An 18,270-nucleotide genomic window follows, 5' to 3' on the forward strand; every position below is an offset into this window, starting at 1 on the left:
TCTGCCATTTGCCAAATCCCGCTAACTCCTTAAGTGTTCCTATAAATCCTCATTTAATCCCGACATGACCAAATCATTGCTATATTACTACCCATTACTCGATAAATCTCGAACACATATAACATCCCCAAAATACCCCCAGGCTCCTCCCGAGCTGGGCATTTGACCCCGTTGTGACTTTTTAGCTAAACCGCTCCCTAGGACTATCTCGGATCGTGCATCTTAAATATATCCACATAACACTGGGATCTCACACACAACACCTGCATATTTACATTTATGCCCCCCAACGGGCCAAAATTACAAACTCGCCCATATTTACAAAAATGAGCCCACATGCATATTTAATACACACAATCATGCATGTCTAGTCACATCACCACATAATTCATATATGTATCGCAATTAAATCAATTATTTCCCTACAAGCACACTAATCAAGGCCCTAAGCCTTATTAGCAAATTTGGGATGCTACACCTCCCCTGATAGTACTCACAACAAATCCTGAGACCCCAGGTGTTGCTATTATAGAACCTGGGGATGTTGCTGGTGTAGAGTTTGAATTGACCAAGAGGAAAAGACGCAGACCTAAGAAATTTGAAGACTACACCAACCCAACTAGGAAGAAAGCTCGTCCAGATGCGATTGATGACGTGCCATTAGTCCTTGACCCTCTGAAGAAGCCACTTGCTACACAGTACAGGACGGTCGGCAAGTGGTTGCTTGGATATATTGCGAACAAGACGAAGAGGGATGTCCAAACTGGTGTGTATGGTTCGAGATGGTTTCTAACGATGAAGACACCACAGTTTTGGATCGATGATGGGGTAAGTAATTTTATTAATATATGTTATCTGCTATAAACAGTGGGTTCAATAGGGTTCGATGTGGGTTCGATGGGGTTTCGATGGGTAGAGGCAGATGGTTTGGGTTCTAGTAGCTTTAAATGGGGTTCAATGGGGTTCGATAGGGTTTCGATAGGGGTTCGATAGGCAGATGGTTTGGTTTATGGGGTTCGATAGGGGTTCCATGGGGTTTCGATAGTGGTTCGATAGGCAGATGGTTTGGGTTCTAGTACCTTTAAATGGGGTTCGATAGGGGTTAGATGGATAGAGGCAGATGGTTTGGTTGTAGTAGCATTAAATTTGGTTAGATAGGGGTTCGATGTTGGTTCGATGGATAGAGGGAGATGGTTTGGTTCTAGTAGCTTTGAATGTGGTTCAATGGGGTTTGATAGGTTCGATGGGGGTTTCGATAGGGGTTCGATAGGCAAATGGTTTGGTTTCTTGGGGTTCGATATGGGTTCGATGGGGTTTTGATAAGGGTTCGATAGGCAGATGGTTTGGGTTCTAGTACCTTTAAATGTGGTTCGATAGGGGTTCGATGGATAGAGGCAGATGGTTTGGTTGTAGTAGCATTAAATTTGGTTCGATGGATAAAGGCTGATTAATTGATTTCCTATCATTTTTGCAGCATATTGATGCGGCCAAGCATATGCTACGTAGGCGTCGACAGTTCTATCCCGGGGCGTATTGGCAAGATGCTATTGTGATGAATATTTTGTTCTCACAAGTGGTACTGGCCCGTTATGATGCATATTAGAGTGCCAAGGAAGCAGATAAGAAAAGGTTTTTGTGGGATTCAGATGTGATATCAATGATTACGGGAATTGACAATCAATTTCTGGCATTGTGGAAGGGAGTAGACACTGTATATTGGTGCCAGAACTACCTTCAAGCACATTGGTTTGCAATTGAAGCCTCTATTTCTACTTGGACTCTAAATGTTTATGATTCAGATATGACTGTGATAAGTGATAAACAACTGCAATCCTTTATGAAGTCATGGTCTACTTTGTTCCCATCGTTGTTATTGCAGTCACAACTTTTCAAGGACGACCCTCGGTTGACGATTCCACCTGGAGCTAACAGATGCAAAGAGTTCAACGTGCACTGCATGCCAATTGATTCAGTACCCCAAACCAAAGTCAGGTAATCAAAATTCTAGTTTTATTCAAGTTTTTTAAATTAAATTCTATGTTGATTTTGTTACTAATGCAGTTTATGTTTCATTCACAGTGGAGATTGCGGTGTGTACGCCATCAAGCACATCGAGCACTTATTGGGTAGGCTACCACTTCACACGATCTGCAATGACAACATGGAGTTGTTCTGTAACGCCCTGAATAGCCAAGACCGTTACAGTGTGTGTTTATAAAGTGCAAGACTTGCTAATCAAGTTGTTTAATTAAGAACGTGTTATTGAAACTATAAAGGAACTAGGGTTAAAATGTTTTGGTCTCAAAAGTCACATTTTTCATAAAGAGACGTTTCCTGTTTACACGGGATCCCAAAAATATTAAGATTAAAGACCGTTTACAAAAGACATAAGGTTTAAATACAATATCAAGCCATATTAAGGCAAAACAGATAGTTAGGCAATCCCTGTCCTGATCCACTCCTCGACCATGGCGATCGAACAGCTGGCTATGTACATTCAACCCCGCAGCTCTCCATCTCAGGATTGGTCCAACTTGCCTTTGCCTTTACCTGCACCACGTAGCACCCGTGAGCCAAGGCCCAGCAAGAAAACACAATAACAGAGCATAAGAAATCAACAGAAAAATCAATATCTCATATTGCATCACATATTCTTAACCATATCAACATTCAGAATAGTCAAGTATTCAGCATACTAAACATATCAATTTATAGCATACACCAAATCACATATGATAACTAGGGTTAGCACCCTCAGGCCACACCCTCCGTTATCCCACTGACTCTGGCCTGCTTAAACCGAGCTTAGTGAATATTAAGTTGTCCTCGGCTACCAATGTCCAAGCCGCGCCCTGTGCGCAAATATTGTGTACAGCACCCTTAGGCCGCTATCACATGTCCCATGGCATAATACCATCATTGACATAATACAAATATCGGGAGCACTTAGTCCCATCACAAACATATAACCGGGTGCAGTTTTCTTACCTTTCGATTCGCTAGCTTTGATCACTTGACTCCTTGAGCACGATCCCTCTCGAGCCCTAGCGCTCACGTAAACACAACCATAGGTCAAAGTCATCACCAAACCTCAATTCCAAAACCTAGCCTCGGGACCAATCCCGAGCCCCCCGGGAAGTCCTAGTTCCACCAAACAAGGTGGTGGAATCGAACCCCGAACCCTTGGTCAAAAACCCTTGCAAATAACCCTAAAACCCCTTTCTGGAAACAGGGCAGTGCTACAACGCTCTTAGGAGGGCACTACAGCGCTACAAGCATAACCAAAATCCCCCAGGAAGCATGGCCTAGCGCTACAGCGCCCAAAGGCTAGCGCTGTAGCGCTAGTCACAGACAGGCAATACCTCAATTTTCCTTCTTGCGATTTCCTCGAACCAAACTCAACCAAAACTTCTCCAAACCTTCACCAAACTCAAAAACAAGCTTATTAACACACTCCACTCATCCCAAGCACCCCAAATACTCAAAACCCAAGCACATGCATCCCTAATATCAAAATTCACCATAGTTGACCCTAAGCTCAGAAACTCAGCAGAAGCCAGTCAAAACATCAAAGTTAAAAGCTCATAGTTTATACCTTTGATGAAAATTCGACCTCAAGTTGCCTCTAGACCTCCTTAGCTTGCTCTTCCTCAACCCTTGGCTCCAACTTCCCTAGAATTCCCCATCAACACAACCTAGATATCTTTGCTAAAAACCAAAATCAGAACTGAAGGAACTACAGAATTTTACCTCAAGTGATGGCCTATCCTTGCTAAACCCTTGCCAAATCCTAAAGCTTAGCTCAGAAACCTTATGGATTAGTTGACCTAGCTCTCCTCTGAATTTTTCTCCAAGAAGACACAAAGAAATGGTGAAGGAGATCACCAACCGACCCTTAGAAAACCACCTATGTTTTCCTCCCTTTCTCTTTTCTTTCTTTTCCTTCTTTTCTTTCTTTCCCCAGACTTCTGTAGTATTCTACCACTTCCACTAACATAAAGCCTCAGTAATACCCATCTTTAAAAGAAAAATGACCTTAATGCCCTCCCTTTTTAATTCTAAACCCTTTAATCCACTTAGGGGCATTTTAGTCATTTCACCCAATTTCCGCTAATTCCTCGAGTGTCTCTAATATTTTCCGCTTAATTCCCGATACCTAATTAATCACCAATTATATTCCTCGACGTCAAAAATAGACTCCAATATACTCACTAAATTCCCATTTATACCCCGAGGCTCACCCTGAGCCGGGTATAAATACCTGCCATGACTTTTTCGCTAATTTGCTCACTAGGATCGTCTCGAGTCACAGATCACAGATATATCCACATAATAATGTGGTCTCAACAATTATCACATATATGCATACAATTATGCCCATAATGGCCAAAATTACGATTATGCCCTTCTAACCTAATCAGGGCCTACATGCATACTAATACACATAGTCATGCATCTCGAATATTCAAATAGTCATATAACATGCTTTAAATCATAATCATGCACCTTACTCATTAAAGTCACACATAATTCCCATTATGCCCTCCAGGCACACTAATCAAGGCCCTTAAGCCTTATTAGCAAATTTGAGTCGTTACATGTTCAGAAACAAATGGACAATTGACTTATGGTATCAGAATGTTAGACATTGAACATTCTCTTCTTGTTATATTTCTTTGCTTAAAATTTAGGTTATTAAGAATTTTTTTTGTATCGAGCATCTTTTTATTAACGACAATTAACGACCAAAATTCATTAACGACAATAAAAAAACAAAACAAAAAATAACCTTCAACTTCAAGTTTAAATAAAATACAACAAAAAATAAACTCAAAGCCGAGCTTTGCATGAGGACTTGTTGTGGCCACGACCACCACATCTACTGCACTTACGCATTGTAACTGCTTTTTCCCCGCTGGATGGCCAACGATTTGTCCTTGGTCTTCCTAGCTTTGGCTTTTTTGGACGACCAACTTGTTGTTTCTCTATGGGTACACCAACTACCATATTCTTAATGTCATCTGGAAGTATCCAATCATCCTCGTTCCCAGTTGGGTAAATGGTTTCTTTGTACGAATTCCTCCATGACTCAATGGTGTAAAACAGTGAACACAAAGAGTAAAGGTTCACTCCACGCTCTATAGCTGCTATAGCTACATGGGGACAAGGTGTGCCTATGAGCTGGAATACCCCACATGAGCATGATTTCGTCATCAAATTCACCTTGGCATCGCTGTCTGCACCAGTTACATGAAACTCGAATTGACCAAGGGCATAGACATTCATGAACCTTCCTTTGTCAGCATTGTTCGATACATCTGCCTCCATCAGGGTGGATAATTTGGTGGTAGTCTTATCTGTCACACTACGTCATTCAGAAAACCAAGACTGTAGTGTGAACAGAATGAATTCCAAAAAAATTGTAACTGGAAAGGTTCTTGCATCCTTGGTCTTGTTGTTGAAGCTTTCAAGGTAGTTGCTTGTCATTATATTGTATCGTTTTCCAGGAAAGAAAGGACGAGACCACTTATCGAAACCAATTCCCTCCAAATAGACAGCTATGGGAGGATCCATTCGCTTAATATTTTCAAAATGCTTTAGAAATTCGGTCTTCTTCCATGCATAGGCTGCTGACCACATCTCACTGTGACAGTGATTAGTCTTGAACTTAGCTTTCACATTCATACTGATGTGATGATAGCATACGCTGTGGTAGGCATCAGGAAAGGCAGCCTCTAGAGCATGAATAATACTAGCATGCCTATCTGACACGAAAGCCAAGTCATCAATGTCCCCAATGGCTTCCTTCAACTTCGTCATGAAATATTTCCTCGAGTTGTGGTTCTCACTATCCACCAACCCAAACGCAATTGGATATAAATGATTATTCGCATCCAAAGCAACGACACATAACATATGGCCACCGTACTTATTCTTCAAGAACGTGCCATCTACACATATCACAGGACGACAAAATCTGAATCCCCTCCTACAAACTCCAAGGGCAAAGAAGCAATATAGGAAACGACCATCTTCAGTGACAAAATTAGTAATTGTACCTGGATTCTTTTGCTGCAACATGTGCAAGTAGGATGGCAACTTGCAATACAAATCCTCATATGCCCCCCTAGCATACGTAAGTGCCTTCTCTCTACATCTCCATGCCTTTTCATAACTCATATCAATACCAAAATTTTTCTGCATATCCTCATTTATGTTGTTTGCCATGTAACTGGTCCCATCAACTGCGTATTTGTTCTTTATGAGGTGTCCAATGATGGACCCAAAACGGGTATGTTTTAAATATTTATAACTCGTAAGTGCACGAATCGTATATGAAATATAGTGTTCGTGTAAGCACGAGATCGAACCCAAAGGAGTTGTCTAAAATCGAAAATAAAACTATTTTAAATCAAAATTAATAAATTCTAACATAGTTCCAAAGATTAATAAGATTTTTGAATGATGAAAATAAAATAAAAGACAATAATATAGAAATTAAAGATAATATATATTACTAAATTAATAATTGTAAACAAGATGGTAAAATAAGATTATTAAGGATTAGAATCCACAAAATATAAGTTCAATAATATTTATAAGTATATTGATTCCCAAGTTTTAGTGATAGTTAAAATAAATCAAACTATCATTTTCCAAATAGATTTATAATTTTAAGCACAAATTACTTCTAAAAGGATAAGATTTTTCTTCACTTTTCAAAATTATAATTTCAAAACATTTAGTGTAAATCAATCTAATGAAATAACAAATAAATCAATGAACATTATTTATATGGCAAAACATAATATTTTTGTTCTAAGCATGGATGTGTACAATTTAATGGCACATCTTACACAAAGAATATTATATTTTTGCACTAATGAAGAACAAAGTGTAAATATGCGCTAACAATCCAAAATACATGATATTTAAGATGAAAGAAGATATTTGAAGAAGAAAATTCCATAAACTTTGTTGCACAAGATGAGAAATCAACATACAAAATAAATACTATCTAGTTACAAATTGTTTCATCATCACCTTAATAATCTTAAAAAGATTAGAAACTCATAACTAGAATAGAAAATACAAACAAAAAAATTACAAACATAGATGAGAAAATTTGGAGGAGAAACCCCCAAATTGTTCCTCTAAAAATACATAGAAAAATATGACCCAAAAGAAGAAAACAAGATGAAAAGAATAGAGTGGTGGAAGAAGTGGTCTAAGAGAGGGTGTCCAAATTTTGTGGTATGAGACTCCTATTTATAGGAGGGGATGAGGGCTAAAAAATAAATAAAAGTAAATTATATTGGGGGTTACCAACAAGGACTAAACCAAAATAAAACATGAAATAATTAAAAATAATAAAAATGGCAATTTTATAGCTTTCTTGGGAGTGAGCATGTTGAAGTTGTGGATTTGGAGTAATGGAGTGGCTCTAGGTGGCTGCTGCTGGGCACTTTTTGGCAGCAAGGCTGCTTGGAGGCGTTGGGCAGAAGGCTGGGGAAGCACGCGTGGGCCTGGAGGCAGCTGGGAAGAGGCAATTGGGCCTGGAGCAATTGGCCCAAATGGCTGTTTGAAGGGAGCTGGCGTTGATGGGATTGGTGGCAAGTTGAGTGAAGGCGTGAAGGCTGGCACGTGGAGGGATCTTCGGTGCTGGTGAGGGATCTGTTGGAGGAGTGCCAGGCGGGGCTTCATGAGGCAAGCTGGAAGGATGGGCTCGGTTTGGGCCTGGGCAGGTGGGCTTTGGGCCTGCTGAATTTTATTTCAAAAATACCACTTTTCTTCCTTTTTTTTCCTTACTTTTCAAAGCCAAAATTTGCAATAACTTCCCTACAAAATAAACATAAACTAAATCATAATAAAACATTTTCAATTATAAAATAAATCAATTTAATTCTTTGAAAATATTAATTATAACTTAATTTAATTTAACATTTAGTTTCCATAAAACACACATTTTTTACTTCTAACTAAACACAATAATTCAAATAACATTTTACAACAAAATAACTATAAAAACACACAAAAGTATATAAAATCATGATAAGACTAATAAATTCAAAATTACTTTAAAACTCAATAAATCAATTAACAACTCAAGGATTAAGCAACAATTAGCACATAAAAAGTGGTAAAATAACTCTATTTTGTAGAGTTATCACACCCCCAAACTTAATATTTTGCTAGTCCTCGAGCAAAAGAAAGATTAAAACACACACACATTTTTTTTTTAATTGGTGATGTCAAATGTTTAACTCAAAAATTACATAATGGAAATAGTTAAAAGAAAATCACAAATAAAAGTAAAGCTTATGTAATTAATTTGAAAAGTTAAAATTGTTTTCAAAATAGATATTTAACATGCAAACACAAATCTATCATCAAATCTTCATGTGATCATTTAGACAAGCTTATACAAACAAAAATATATTAAATCTCAAGAGATAATCAAGCAAATTCTAGGATTTTTCAAATTTTTTTTTAGAGATTTAAAGAATTTAATGTTTAAATAAAGTATATCCAAATATCACAAATTCGAATAGAATAGAAAAGTGACATATTATGAAAAATATATATTTAAACAAAACTAATTTAGAAATTAAAAGTAAAGTTTAATAATTATTTGTATTTTTCTAAGAACTAAGAACAATTTCAATCAAAATTCTTATAATTAGAAAATGAAAATCACCAATATTTTTTTTTCAAACAAAACAAAGAAAATAATTTTTTTTAACATTATATAACAAATGAAAATCACATAAAAACAAAAAGAAAAACAAATAATTTTTTTTTTGAATTTTACAACAAATGAAAAACATGCATAAACACAAAAAAAAACACACATAAACACTAAGAAAAACATATACACACTACCCCCAAACTTAAATGAAACATTGTCCTCAATGTTTAATAAAATGGAAAAAATTAAGAATTACTCCCTTCGATGAATGCTTCTTTGATTTGGCTCTTTTGTTGTCTTCTCTTCTTTTCTTTTTGGGCAAGAAGTTTCCTTCAAGCCTTTTGGAATTTGAAAAACATGAAACAAAAAACACACAACAACAAGTGAAATATAAAATGAAACATTAAAGTATGGGTTGTCTCCCACAAAGCGCTTTAGTTTATAGTCTTTAGCTCGACTATAATTTTTTTTTCTTTTAACCTACACCTAATCGATGGTGTAGAATTTCATTAGTAGGGTGAGTTATGACGTTGATGCAAATGCCATAAATAATAATTGATAACATCACACCTACAAGAAATTTATAAATAAATGGAATATCAATAAAATAAGAAAATTGCATATCTATATTAGACTCCTTTTCATTTTGAGTAAATATACAAATTTGTTCAATTATGGGCTCTTGAAATATAATTATATATTTTTCATTTTCCTTATGAGCCTCGAAAATTATCTCATCCAACTCTTTGGTTTTATTAGGGGGTTGGATGCATATTACAAGTTCTTCAACAACTTCATTCTCCTTTTCATTTTCAATTTGACTATTTGGATTAGGAATGGGTTGGTTGGGATAAACTTGTTTTTCCGACTCTATAACAGTTGCAAGTTGCCCTACTATTGTTTCAATTTTTGAGATTGACTGAGATTGGGCTAGTAAGATTTGGTAGGTTGATTGCATGAACTGTTGTAGGGTATCCTCTAAGGATAGGCTCGTTTCTTGTTCAATGGGATATGATAGGTCGGATTGGACATGACTTTGATTATGCATGTTGAATTCATGTCCTATTGAAGACTGGGTATGATTCCACGAAAAATTTGGATTATAGCTGGGGGCAAATGGGATATCAAAGGATTCATGCATATCATACATATCATTAGTTTCTCCATAATTTAAATTTGATTGCTCATAATAGTTGTACTCAAAATTCCAACTATAATTAAAATGATCTATTTCAAGAGATATTTTTTTTTAAAGAAAAACAAATAAAACAGAAATTAAGAAGAATACTAAACAAAAAAATAACAAATAAAATAAAGATAACATAAACAATATTAAGAAATGCAAACAAGAGCTAGGACAAGATTTAAGTTTATTTTTTTTTCAAGTATTTTTCACAATATTACACTAAAATGTTATAAAAGGCAAAGAAAAATAAGGCAAAAATTAAATAAGACTAGAATTTAGGCAAGAGTAGGGAGGCATAGCATGCCATCAACCATAACAAAATTAAGGTAAAAATTAGGAGGCACAAGTGCAATCAACTAAAACATAAAATAAAAGACTAAGAGGTAAAATTGCCATCAACTAGTAACTTGCAAAAAAAAAAAAAGATAAATTACAACAAAATTATAACAAAATTAAGAGGCACAAGTGCCGTCGACTAAAAAAAATAAAAAGATAGATAGGAGGCACAAGTGTCGTCAACTAAAAAAAACAATAAATATATAAGTAAGTTTTTTTTTATGGGTGGTAGAACCGTCCCAAATTTTCTTTTTATCTTTTTTTTTTTAGTTTTTATATGAATATATATTTTTTTTAGTTTTTTTTTAAGTGCAAAAAATTAAAATAACTAGTAGAATAATTCACTAACCTTGAGATAAATTTCGTTTCTTTTCTTGCAACTCCCCAACAACGGTGCCAAAAACTTGATGGACCCAAAACGGGTATGTTTTAAATATTTATAACTCGCAAGCGCACGAATCGTATATGGAATATAGTGTTCGTGTAAGCACGAGATCGAACCCAAAGGAGTTGTCTAAAATTGAAAATAAAACTATTTTAAATCAAAATTAATAAATTCTAACCAAGTTCCAAAGATTAATAAGATTTTTTAATGATGAAAATAAAATACAATAATATAGAAATTAAAGATAATATATATTACTAAATTAATAATTGTAAACAAGATGGTAAAATAAGATTATTAAGGATTATAATCCACAAAATATAAGTTCAATAATATTTATAAGTATATTGATTCCCAAGTTTTAGTGATAGTTAAAATAAATCAAACTACTATTTTCCCAATAGATTTATAATTTTAAGCACAAATTACTTCTAAAAAGATAAGATTTTTCTTCACTTTTCAAAATTATAATTTCAAAGCATTTAGTGTAAATCAATCTAATGAAATAACAAATAAATCAATGAACATTATTTATAAGACAAAACATAATATTTTTGTTCTAAGCATGGATGTGTACAATTTAATGACACATCTTACACAAAGAATATTATATTTTTGCACTAATGAAGAACAAAGTGTAAATATGCGCTAACAATCCAAAATACATGATATTTAAGATGAAAGAAGATATTTGAAGAAGAAAATTCCATAAACTTTGTTGCACAAGATGGGAAATCAACATACAAAATAAATACTATCTAGTTACAAATTGTTTCATCATCACCTTAATAATCTTAAAAAGATTAGAAACTCATAACTAGAATAGAAAATACAAACAAAAAAATTACAAACATAGATGGGAAAATTTGGAGGAGAAACCCCCAAATTGTTCCTCTAAAAATACATAGAAAAATATGACCCAAAAGAAGAAAACAAGATGAAAAGAATAGAGTGGTGGAAGAAGTGGTCTAAGAGAGGGTGTCCAAATTTTGTGGTATGAGACTCCTATTTATAGGAGGGGATGAGGGCTAAAAAATAAATAAAAGTAAATTATATTGGGGGTTACCAACAAGGACTAAACCAAAATAAAACATGAAATAATTAAAAATAATAAAAATGGTAATTTTATAGCTTTCTTGGGAGTGAGCATGTTGAAGTTGTGGATTTGGAGCAATGGAGTGGCTTTAGGTGGCTGCTATTGGGCACTTTTTGGCAGCAAGGCTGCTTGGAGGCGTTGGGCAGAAGGCTGGGGAAGCATGCGTGGGCCTGGAGGCAGCTGGGAAGAGGCAATTGGGCCTGGAGCAATTGGCCCAAATGGCTGTTTGAAGGGAGCTGGCGTTGATGGGATTGGTGGCAAGCTGAGTGAAGGTGTGAAGGCTGGCACGTGGAGGGAGCTTCGGTGCTGGTGAGGGATCTGTTGGAGGAGTGCCAGGCGGGGCTTCATGAGGCAAGCTGGAAGGATGGGCTCGGTTTGGGCCTGGGCAGGTGGGCTTTGGGCCTGCTGAATTTTATTTCAAAAATACCACTTTTCTTCCTTCTTTTCCTTACTTTTCAAAGCCAAAAATTGCAATAACTTCCCTACAAAATAAACATAAACTAAATCATAATAAAACATTTTCAATTATAAAATAAATCAATTTAATTCTTTGAAAATATTAATTATAATTTAATTTAATTTAACATTTAGTTTCCATAAAACACACATTTTTTTACTTCTAACTAAACACAATAATTCAAATAACATTTTACAACAAAATAATTATAAAGACACACAAAAGTATATAAAATCATGATAAGACTAATAAATTCAAAATTACTTTAAAACTTAATAAATCAATTAAAAACTCAAGGATTAAGCAACAATTAGCACATAAAAAGTGGTAAAATAACTCTATTTTGTAGAGTTATCATCCAACGACCCACGATGCAGCTTGACGATAACCTTTTTGTCACACTTCTAGTGAGCATGTGTGTACGCTCTTGTATACCGTGATCTCAAACATGGGGGACATTGGTAGTTTTTCCCCTCTCAGTCTCCAACAACAGTCAGGATCTTTGCATGTGATATACCACACGTCAGTACCAGACTTTTTCACCATATACTCAAAGTTATTCTTCATTGCAAATAGAGCAACTTTGGTTTTTAAATCAATCTTGTCCTCAAAAGTCTTCCCAACATATATTTCTCTCATTGGTGCACCAGATGATGAGGAATGGGTTTTAGCAGATGCCTCAATATCTTCTTTTGTAAACATTGGGGCACTCCATCTAGTGTGATCTTCTCTTGATACAATTGTCTCCCTCCACCCAGTGTTATCTTCTGTCCTAGCAGGTTGAGTACTGCTTCGAGCAGGTGCTCGGCGTCCTTGAGTTGGGAGGTGTGCCTGCGCAAGAGGCAGTCCTGACTCTTCTTCTACTTGTTGAGCTTGGGAAATGTCTAACTCCTCATTTGAAACATCTGCACTATAATACGAGTCATCCTCGGAACCATCATCATTATTTTCAAAGCAATTACCAACTGGATCATCATTCACATAGGGATTGTACTCATATGCCTCAATCACACCTGTGGGACCTCCTTGTGGTATATCAAGCTGAATAGTAGCCATCGGATCAGTAACTGGAACAAAAGTGCCCACCTCGCTAAGATGCTTGTAACTGCTACCTGCAGGAGATGGATTGACACTAGTCGTGTATTTTTTGTTCACACTAGGAGAAGGATCTGATATGACATTCTTCTTAACTGGAGTCACACATAAGACTATCCGTTCTTTCAAGCTTATTCCTAAGAATACACGAACTTGACGATCATTCCTCAATTGAACCGGTGCAAATGGTTGGTCGCCGCATACGTATGGCACCTCGAGTTTCAATTCATACACCTCTCTATCCACCTGAAATGTCTCGTGCAGTATGTCAAGTAGTTGCAAATAAGTTACATCATTCTCTACTGGTATCACTTCACCTTTAGCATCCTTAAATACCATTTCCTACCATCTGTTTCCCAAATACCGTTGTAAGAAATAAATACGTAAACAATTGAACCTGAAATAAAAAAAACACAAAAACAGATGGTAGGAAATGGTATTTTAACAATGCTGAAAAACATGAGCATCGAGCCTGCATCGAGCAGGCATCGAGCATCCATCGAGCATGCTTGAAATAGTGAGAATGCACATTACCATCGAGTACCCATTGAGTAGGTATCGAGTAACCATTGAGCACAACATTCAACCGTACAAATTGATGTTCCATCGAGCCTGCATCGAGCAGGCATCGAGCATGCATGAAATAGTGATAATGCACATTACCATCGAGCACCCATCGAGTAGGTATCGAGTAACCATCGAGCACAACATGCAACCGTAAAAATTGATGTGCCATCGAGCATGCATCGAGCACAACCCAAACCCAGAAAATTCTTAGAAAACGCAGATCGACAAAAAACCAGAAGAAAAAAAAACCAAAAAAATGTGCAAATATTGCTAAGATCTATTCGAAATGCCCAAAAAGTTTAAAGGAAACATCACTAATCCAACTATTTAAGAAAAAATTGCTTACCCATTAAATTTTTCTCCAAGATTTCTCAACCCTTACTTTGGTCTTGATCTCTACAAATGGCTTTCATAGGGTTCCTTCGTAGGGGTTGCTCGACTTCTTTCTACTGTGGTGCTCTTAGTGGCGGTGTGAGGTGAGGTGAGTGAAAGAGAGTGAGGAAGAAACAAGAAGAAGGAAGAGAGGAGGGAAGATAGGAGATAGTTGTGACAGGGGTATTTTGGGGATGCTAAAATGAATTAACATTATTTTGTAATGATAAAAATGCCTAGCATTTTTTTGAATTACAACCCCCTATTAAGCATAAAAAGTCAAATTTCCCAATTGAAAATGGAGCTTTTTTCAGCTAAAACCAGAAGATGAGAAATATCAAATTTTAGATTTAGCTTATGCGAGAATTAATTAGTCTTAATTTATTTAAATAAAGGATTGTTACCTCAAGAATATATACAGTACCTCTATTAATTATATAAATTGACATTCTTTAATTTTTCTTATTTGTTAATTTCAATAATTTTATATTATTTGTTTTTATAATTTTTTTTAGAAAAAAACACTTTTTTATATGTATCTTTTAAGAATCCGAAGAAGAAGAAAAATTGGAAAAATAGGAGCAAGTTAAAAAAAAAAGATTTATACTTTTTTGGACTTAATGTTTTTTCTTATTACTTATTTAGACTATGTATTTTGACAAATTATTTTTTGGACCCTATATTTTGTAAAATAGTTAAAATAGAACCCTATACCCAATTTTGGTCAATGTTTTCTCAACTAAAATTACAAATAATTTACTAAACTAACAATTCAGAACAAAAATAAAATCATTCTGCTTAAAAACTGTATTGTTATATTTAATTTTTTCTTCATCAAAATTGAGTTTATGGTTCTATTTTAACCATTTTACAAAACATATGGTCCACAAAGTAATTTTTCAAAATACAGGGTTCAAACAGGTAATGAGATAAAACACGGAGTCCCTAAAAATATTTATATATATATATAATATATATTAATTTTTAATAAAAATAAGGTTTTTTAATTAAATTTTGGGTGCAAATATTTTTCTATTTGACAAAATTAACCTTAATTACTTTTTAAAATACCAAGCAATGACCCTTAGGCGACGAAGACGAGAAGGGGGAAGCAGCCATAGCATAGCATCATTGACAGTACTCTCTTCGAACTATCTCTCTCTTACAATCGTCCAAACTCTCTACCCTCTACCCTCTCCCCCCATCATCCATCTTTTTTGTTTGTTCAGCCTTGCTTCTCCACTCTTCCTCTGGGTTCTAGTGGAACCATCGTCGGCCTCCCTACTTCACTTCACTTCTCAGATTGGGTCTTTGCCCTTGTCGTCGGATCCTTGAGGGGGTAGCATTTCCAACTCTCTTCCGCATCTGCGTCGTCTCGTCTCAAAGGGAATGGAAATGGAAGCTTTGAACTCAGCCCTGAGCTCAGCATATATATCCAAAGGCGGAGACGACGTCGTTCCTATCACTTGCTTCACTGAGTCCGTCAACGATGTCACCCTTCACTTCCAAATCATCCGTCTGCCCAGGCAGGTCCAATACCCCACAATTCCCTTTCCCTTTTCTTTTTGTCCCCTTTCTCTGGTTGAGACTTGAGAGAAGAGAACGATAGGCCATTTTGATAGTTGATGACAAAAGCAATGAATTGGGGTTTTTTTAATTCTAATATTTTTGGTTGAATTTTGTTGTTACCTTTAGATATATGTATGGATTGGTTGCAACTCTGCAAAATTTGGCAATTTGTATGCAGCAGCGCCTACTAGTACTACCAGTCCTGTAAGTTATTCCTTAATCCTCAAAACCCATCTTCTTCTTCTTCTTCTTCTTATTTTTATTTCTTATTATTATATATATGTATATAATGTGTGTGTATGCAGAAGAATGGAGTAAGTGTGAGTTGTGTTCTTGGTGGAACATCTGATAATACAGGATCAGGCATTGTTCGACGATTAGGTATTTATATAATCAGTATATGATATTATCTAATCATTCATAAAGTATCCATCTTGTTTTTACCAACTATGAAATGTTTATCACAGTTTTAAAGACTGGTCACCATGTTGTTCTGGCTTCCAACATTCCCAAGAACTCTCCTTTGCTTGAGGTTTATACTTGCTTCCACCGCTTCATTTTTTACTTTCGTTAGTGCAAGATTATCTTGCTTATATATGTGTATTTCTTTTTAATTATTGTATGGGTTTTTAGGCAGAGGCTGAGAAAATTTTGGTGCAGAGGCTAATCAAACTCGGCTACACAAAGCCAAAATCAGAGGCCTCACCATCATAGCTGCTTTCTCTGGAATATACGTGGTTAGCTATTGATTCGTGAGGGGGTTGGCCTGTTCTGAAAAAGCTTTAAACTCTACTTGCTCCTTTAGTCCTATTTTGAAGTCCATGGTACATTAAATTTATCATTTTGATTCAAAAATTTGTTTCTTTTTAATACATTATCGTTATAACGTATGTAAGTTGTCCCAATTATCGGTTGAGGGTTGTGTTTATCATACAAATTACTCTTATTATAGTTACTAAAAACGATAGAAGAAACCAAGAAAATAGATGCAACATTAGTCTCTAGTGGCTACAAGATATCCAGTAAAAGTTTCGACTTGTCAGATTTGTACTGTTCTATTTGGTATGAATCTTATGGGGTCACTTTCTTCATCAAACATATAATTTATTGATTTCTTGGTTTTTGGTTTTATGTCTCTGCCTATGTAAAATACATCATGTAAGCATAACTATCTAGCGTCCCTGTTGGGTATAGTCTTGAGGATGATAAAGGATGTGCAATTGTTATAATCATTTTTTATTACAAGGAAGAATACATGCTTTGTCAGAAGAAAAGAGTCGAGACACAGCTTAATCCTTTTAACATTTTGTATCACTACACAATTAAGAATGGACAATCTTCTCGAAGCAAGGGAGATTACACATTTTATCTTTAAGAAGCAGAGAAAAGTGATTCTGATTCTTCCAACCTCGTACCAAGCATTCTATGAAATTAGCGTGAAATTTTGTTGTCATGGTTCTACTTACCTCAAGTGATCCGGATGGTACATTGTGCTTTTTATCTTAATTTTTGAAAGCATTCTGTGTATTATTATTTGCTTCAGTATACTTAGTGGTGTTCCAGAATGAGAATCTACTTTGAATTTCAAAAGTTATTTCAAGTTTACATGATATGGAAAAACATTTTATAGCTATACTAAGTGAAGTTGCACTTAAGCTATAATCTCAATGCATGAAAAAATGTGTATTAGATTCAGCTCTTATGTTCTTTTCTTGTTGTTACTGCCTGTATCCGATTGCATGTATGTCCAGATCAATCTCAGATGTACCACGTACACATTACATGATCAAAATATAGTCATTTTTATCGCTAATGAAAATTTCAATAGAGAGATACTAATCTGGAAGCTGGAGGCAACATCAGCATGACTGCTAAGGCCATTGCATTGTTCATCTTATTTTGTATATTCTCCTGTTATGTGCTACTGTGCTCACAGGAACTTGGCCATTTACTGAAGTGGAACTCTCTTTCTACTTGACCTTGGCTGAAACAAACTCCCTCCAGACTGGGTGGGAAGTGTATGCAGTTTTCAGGCTGCTTGTACTCGACCGGAACAATGACAACCACACACTTGTTCAGGGTAACTTAATCTTAGCCAGCACTTGGCTTGTGAGAAACTTAAGCTTGGCCACTAGATGTGCGAGATACAAGGCAAATCTCTAGCATTTGCAATATTTGTGTTGTGAGCCTGTGTTGCCTTTAGATGAAAAGGAAAGGCGCTTTCATGTAATGAAGCGAATGAATGGGGCATTGATCAATTCATCTCTCTTAAAACTCTTAATGTCCCAGTAATGGGTTTCTCATGGACTAGTGTGCTTGGAGAAGAGAAAGAAGCAGAAGCAAAGTAGAGTGTCTGCATTTGATCAAGAATCCTACCATGTAAAAGCACACAGTTAAGGTTAACAACTATAAGAAGTTGGTCAAATAATGCCGCGAGTCAAAAGAAGTCGCTATTGGAGATTGGAAATGGTATACTATCCAGGTATATCATGTCTTTTGTCTTGTTAGAATGCCATTC

At 35.7% G+C, this 18,270-nt stretch overlaps 1 protein-coding gene across 2 annotated transcripts; it reads left to right on the forward strand.

Moving 5' to 3' along the window:
• Nucleotides 1-15,267: 15,267 nt before the first annotated feature.
• LOC133822642 (uncharacterized) lies at nt 15,268-16,883 on the forward strand. 2 transcript variants are annotated; one of them, XM_062255046.1, is made up of 5 exons: nt 15,268-15,713; nt 15,879-15,956; nt 16,058-16,133; nt 16,220-16,284; nt 16,390-16,593. In XM_062255046.1, the coding sequence occupies exons 1-5, from the start codon at nt 15,573-15,575 to the stop codon at nt 16,417-16,419; spliced, it is 390 nt and encodes a 129-aa protein (XP_062111030.1). In that variant the 5' UTR covers nt 15,268-15,572; the 3' UTR covers nt 16,420-16,593. The 2 variants fall into 2 exon arrangements, with proteins under 2 accessions (XP_062111030.1, XP_062111029.1); XM_062255045.1 differs by having other exon boundaries at nt 15,271-15,713; nt 16,386-16,883.
• The last annotated feature ends 1,387 nt before the right edge of the window (nt 16,884-18,270 follow it).

Source organism: Humulus lupulus, chromosome 3, assembly GCF_963169125.1.
Source record: "Humulus lupulus chromosome 3, drHumLupu1.1, whole genome shotgun sequence".
NCBI classification, from domain to species: Eukaryota; Viridiplantae; Streptophyta; class Magnoliopsida; order Rosales; family Cannabaceae; genus Humulus; species Humulus lupulus.

What these genes read in the sequence shown, in the direction of transcription:
- LOC133822642 (XM_062255045.1), top strand. Translation starts at nt 15,573, where the DNA reads ATGGAAATGGAAGCTTTGAACTCAGCCCTGAGCTCAGCATATATATCC. An exon ending in CTACTAGTACTACCAGTCCT is followed by an intron (nt 15,957 to 16,057) that starts GTAAGTTATTCC and finishes GTGTGTATGCAG; the next exon opens with AAGAATGGAGTAAGTGTGAG. An exon ending in AGAACTCTCCTTTGCTTGAG is followed by an intron (nt 16,285 to 16,385) that starts GTTTATACTTGC and finishes ATGGGTTTTTAG; the next exon opens with GCAGAGGCTGAGAAAATTTT.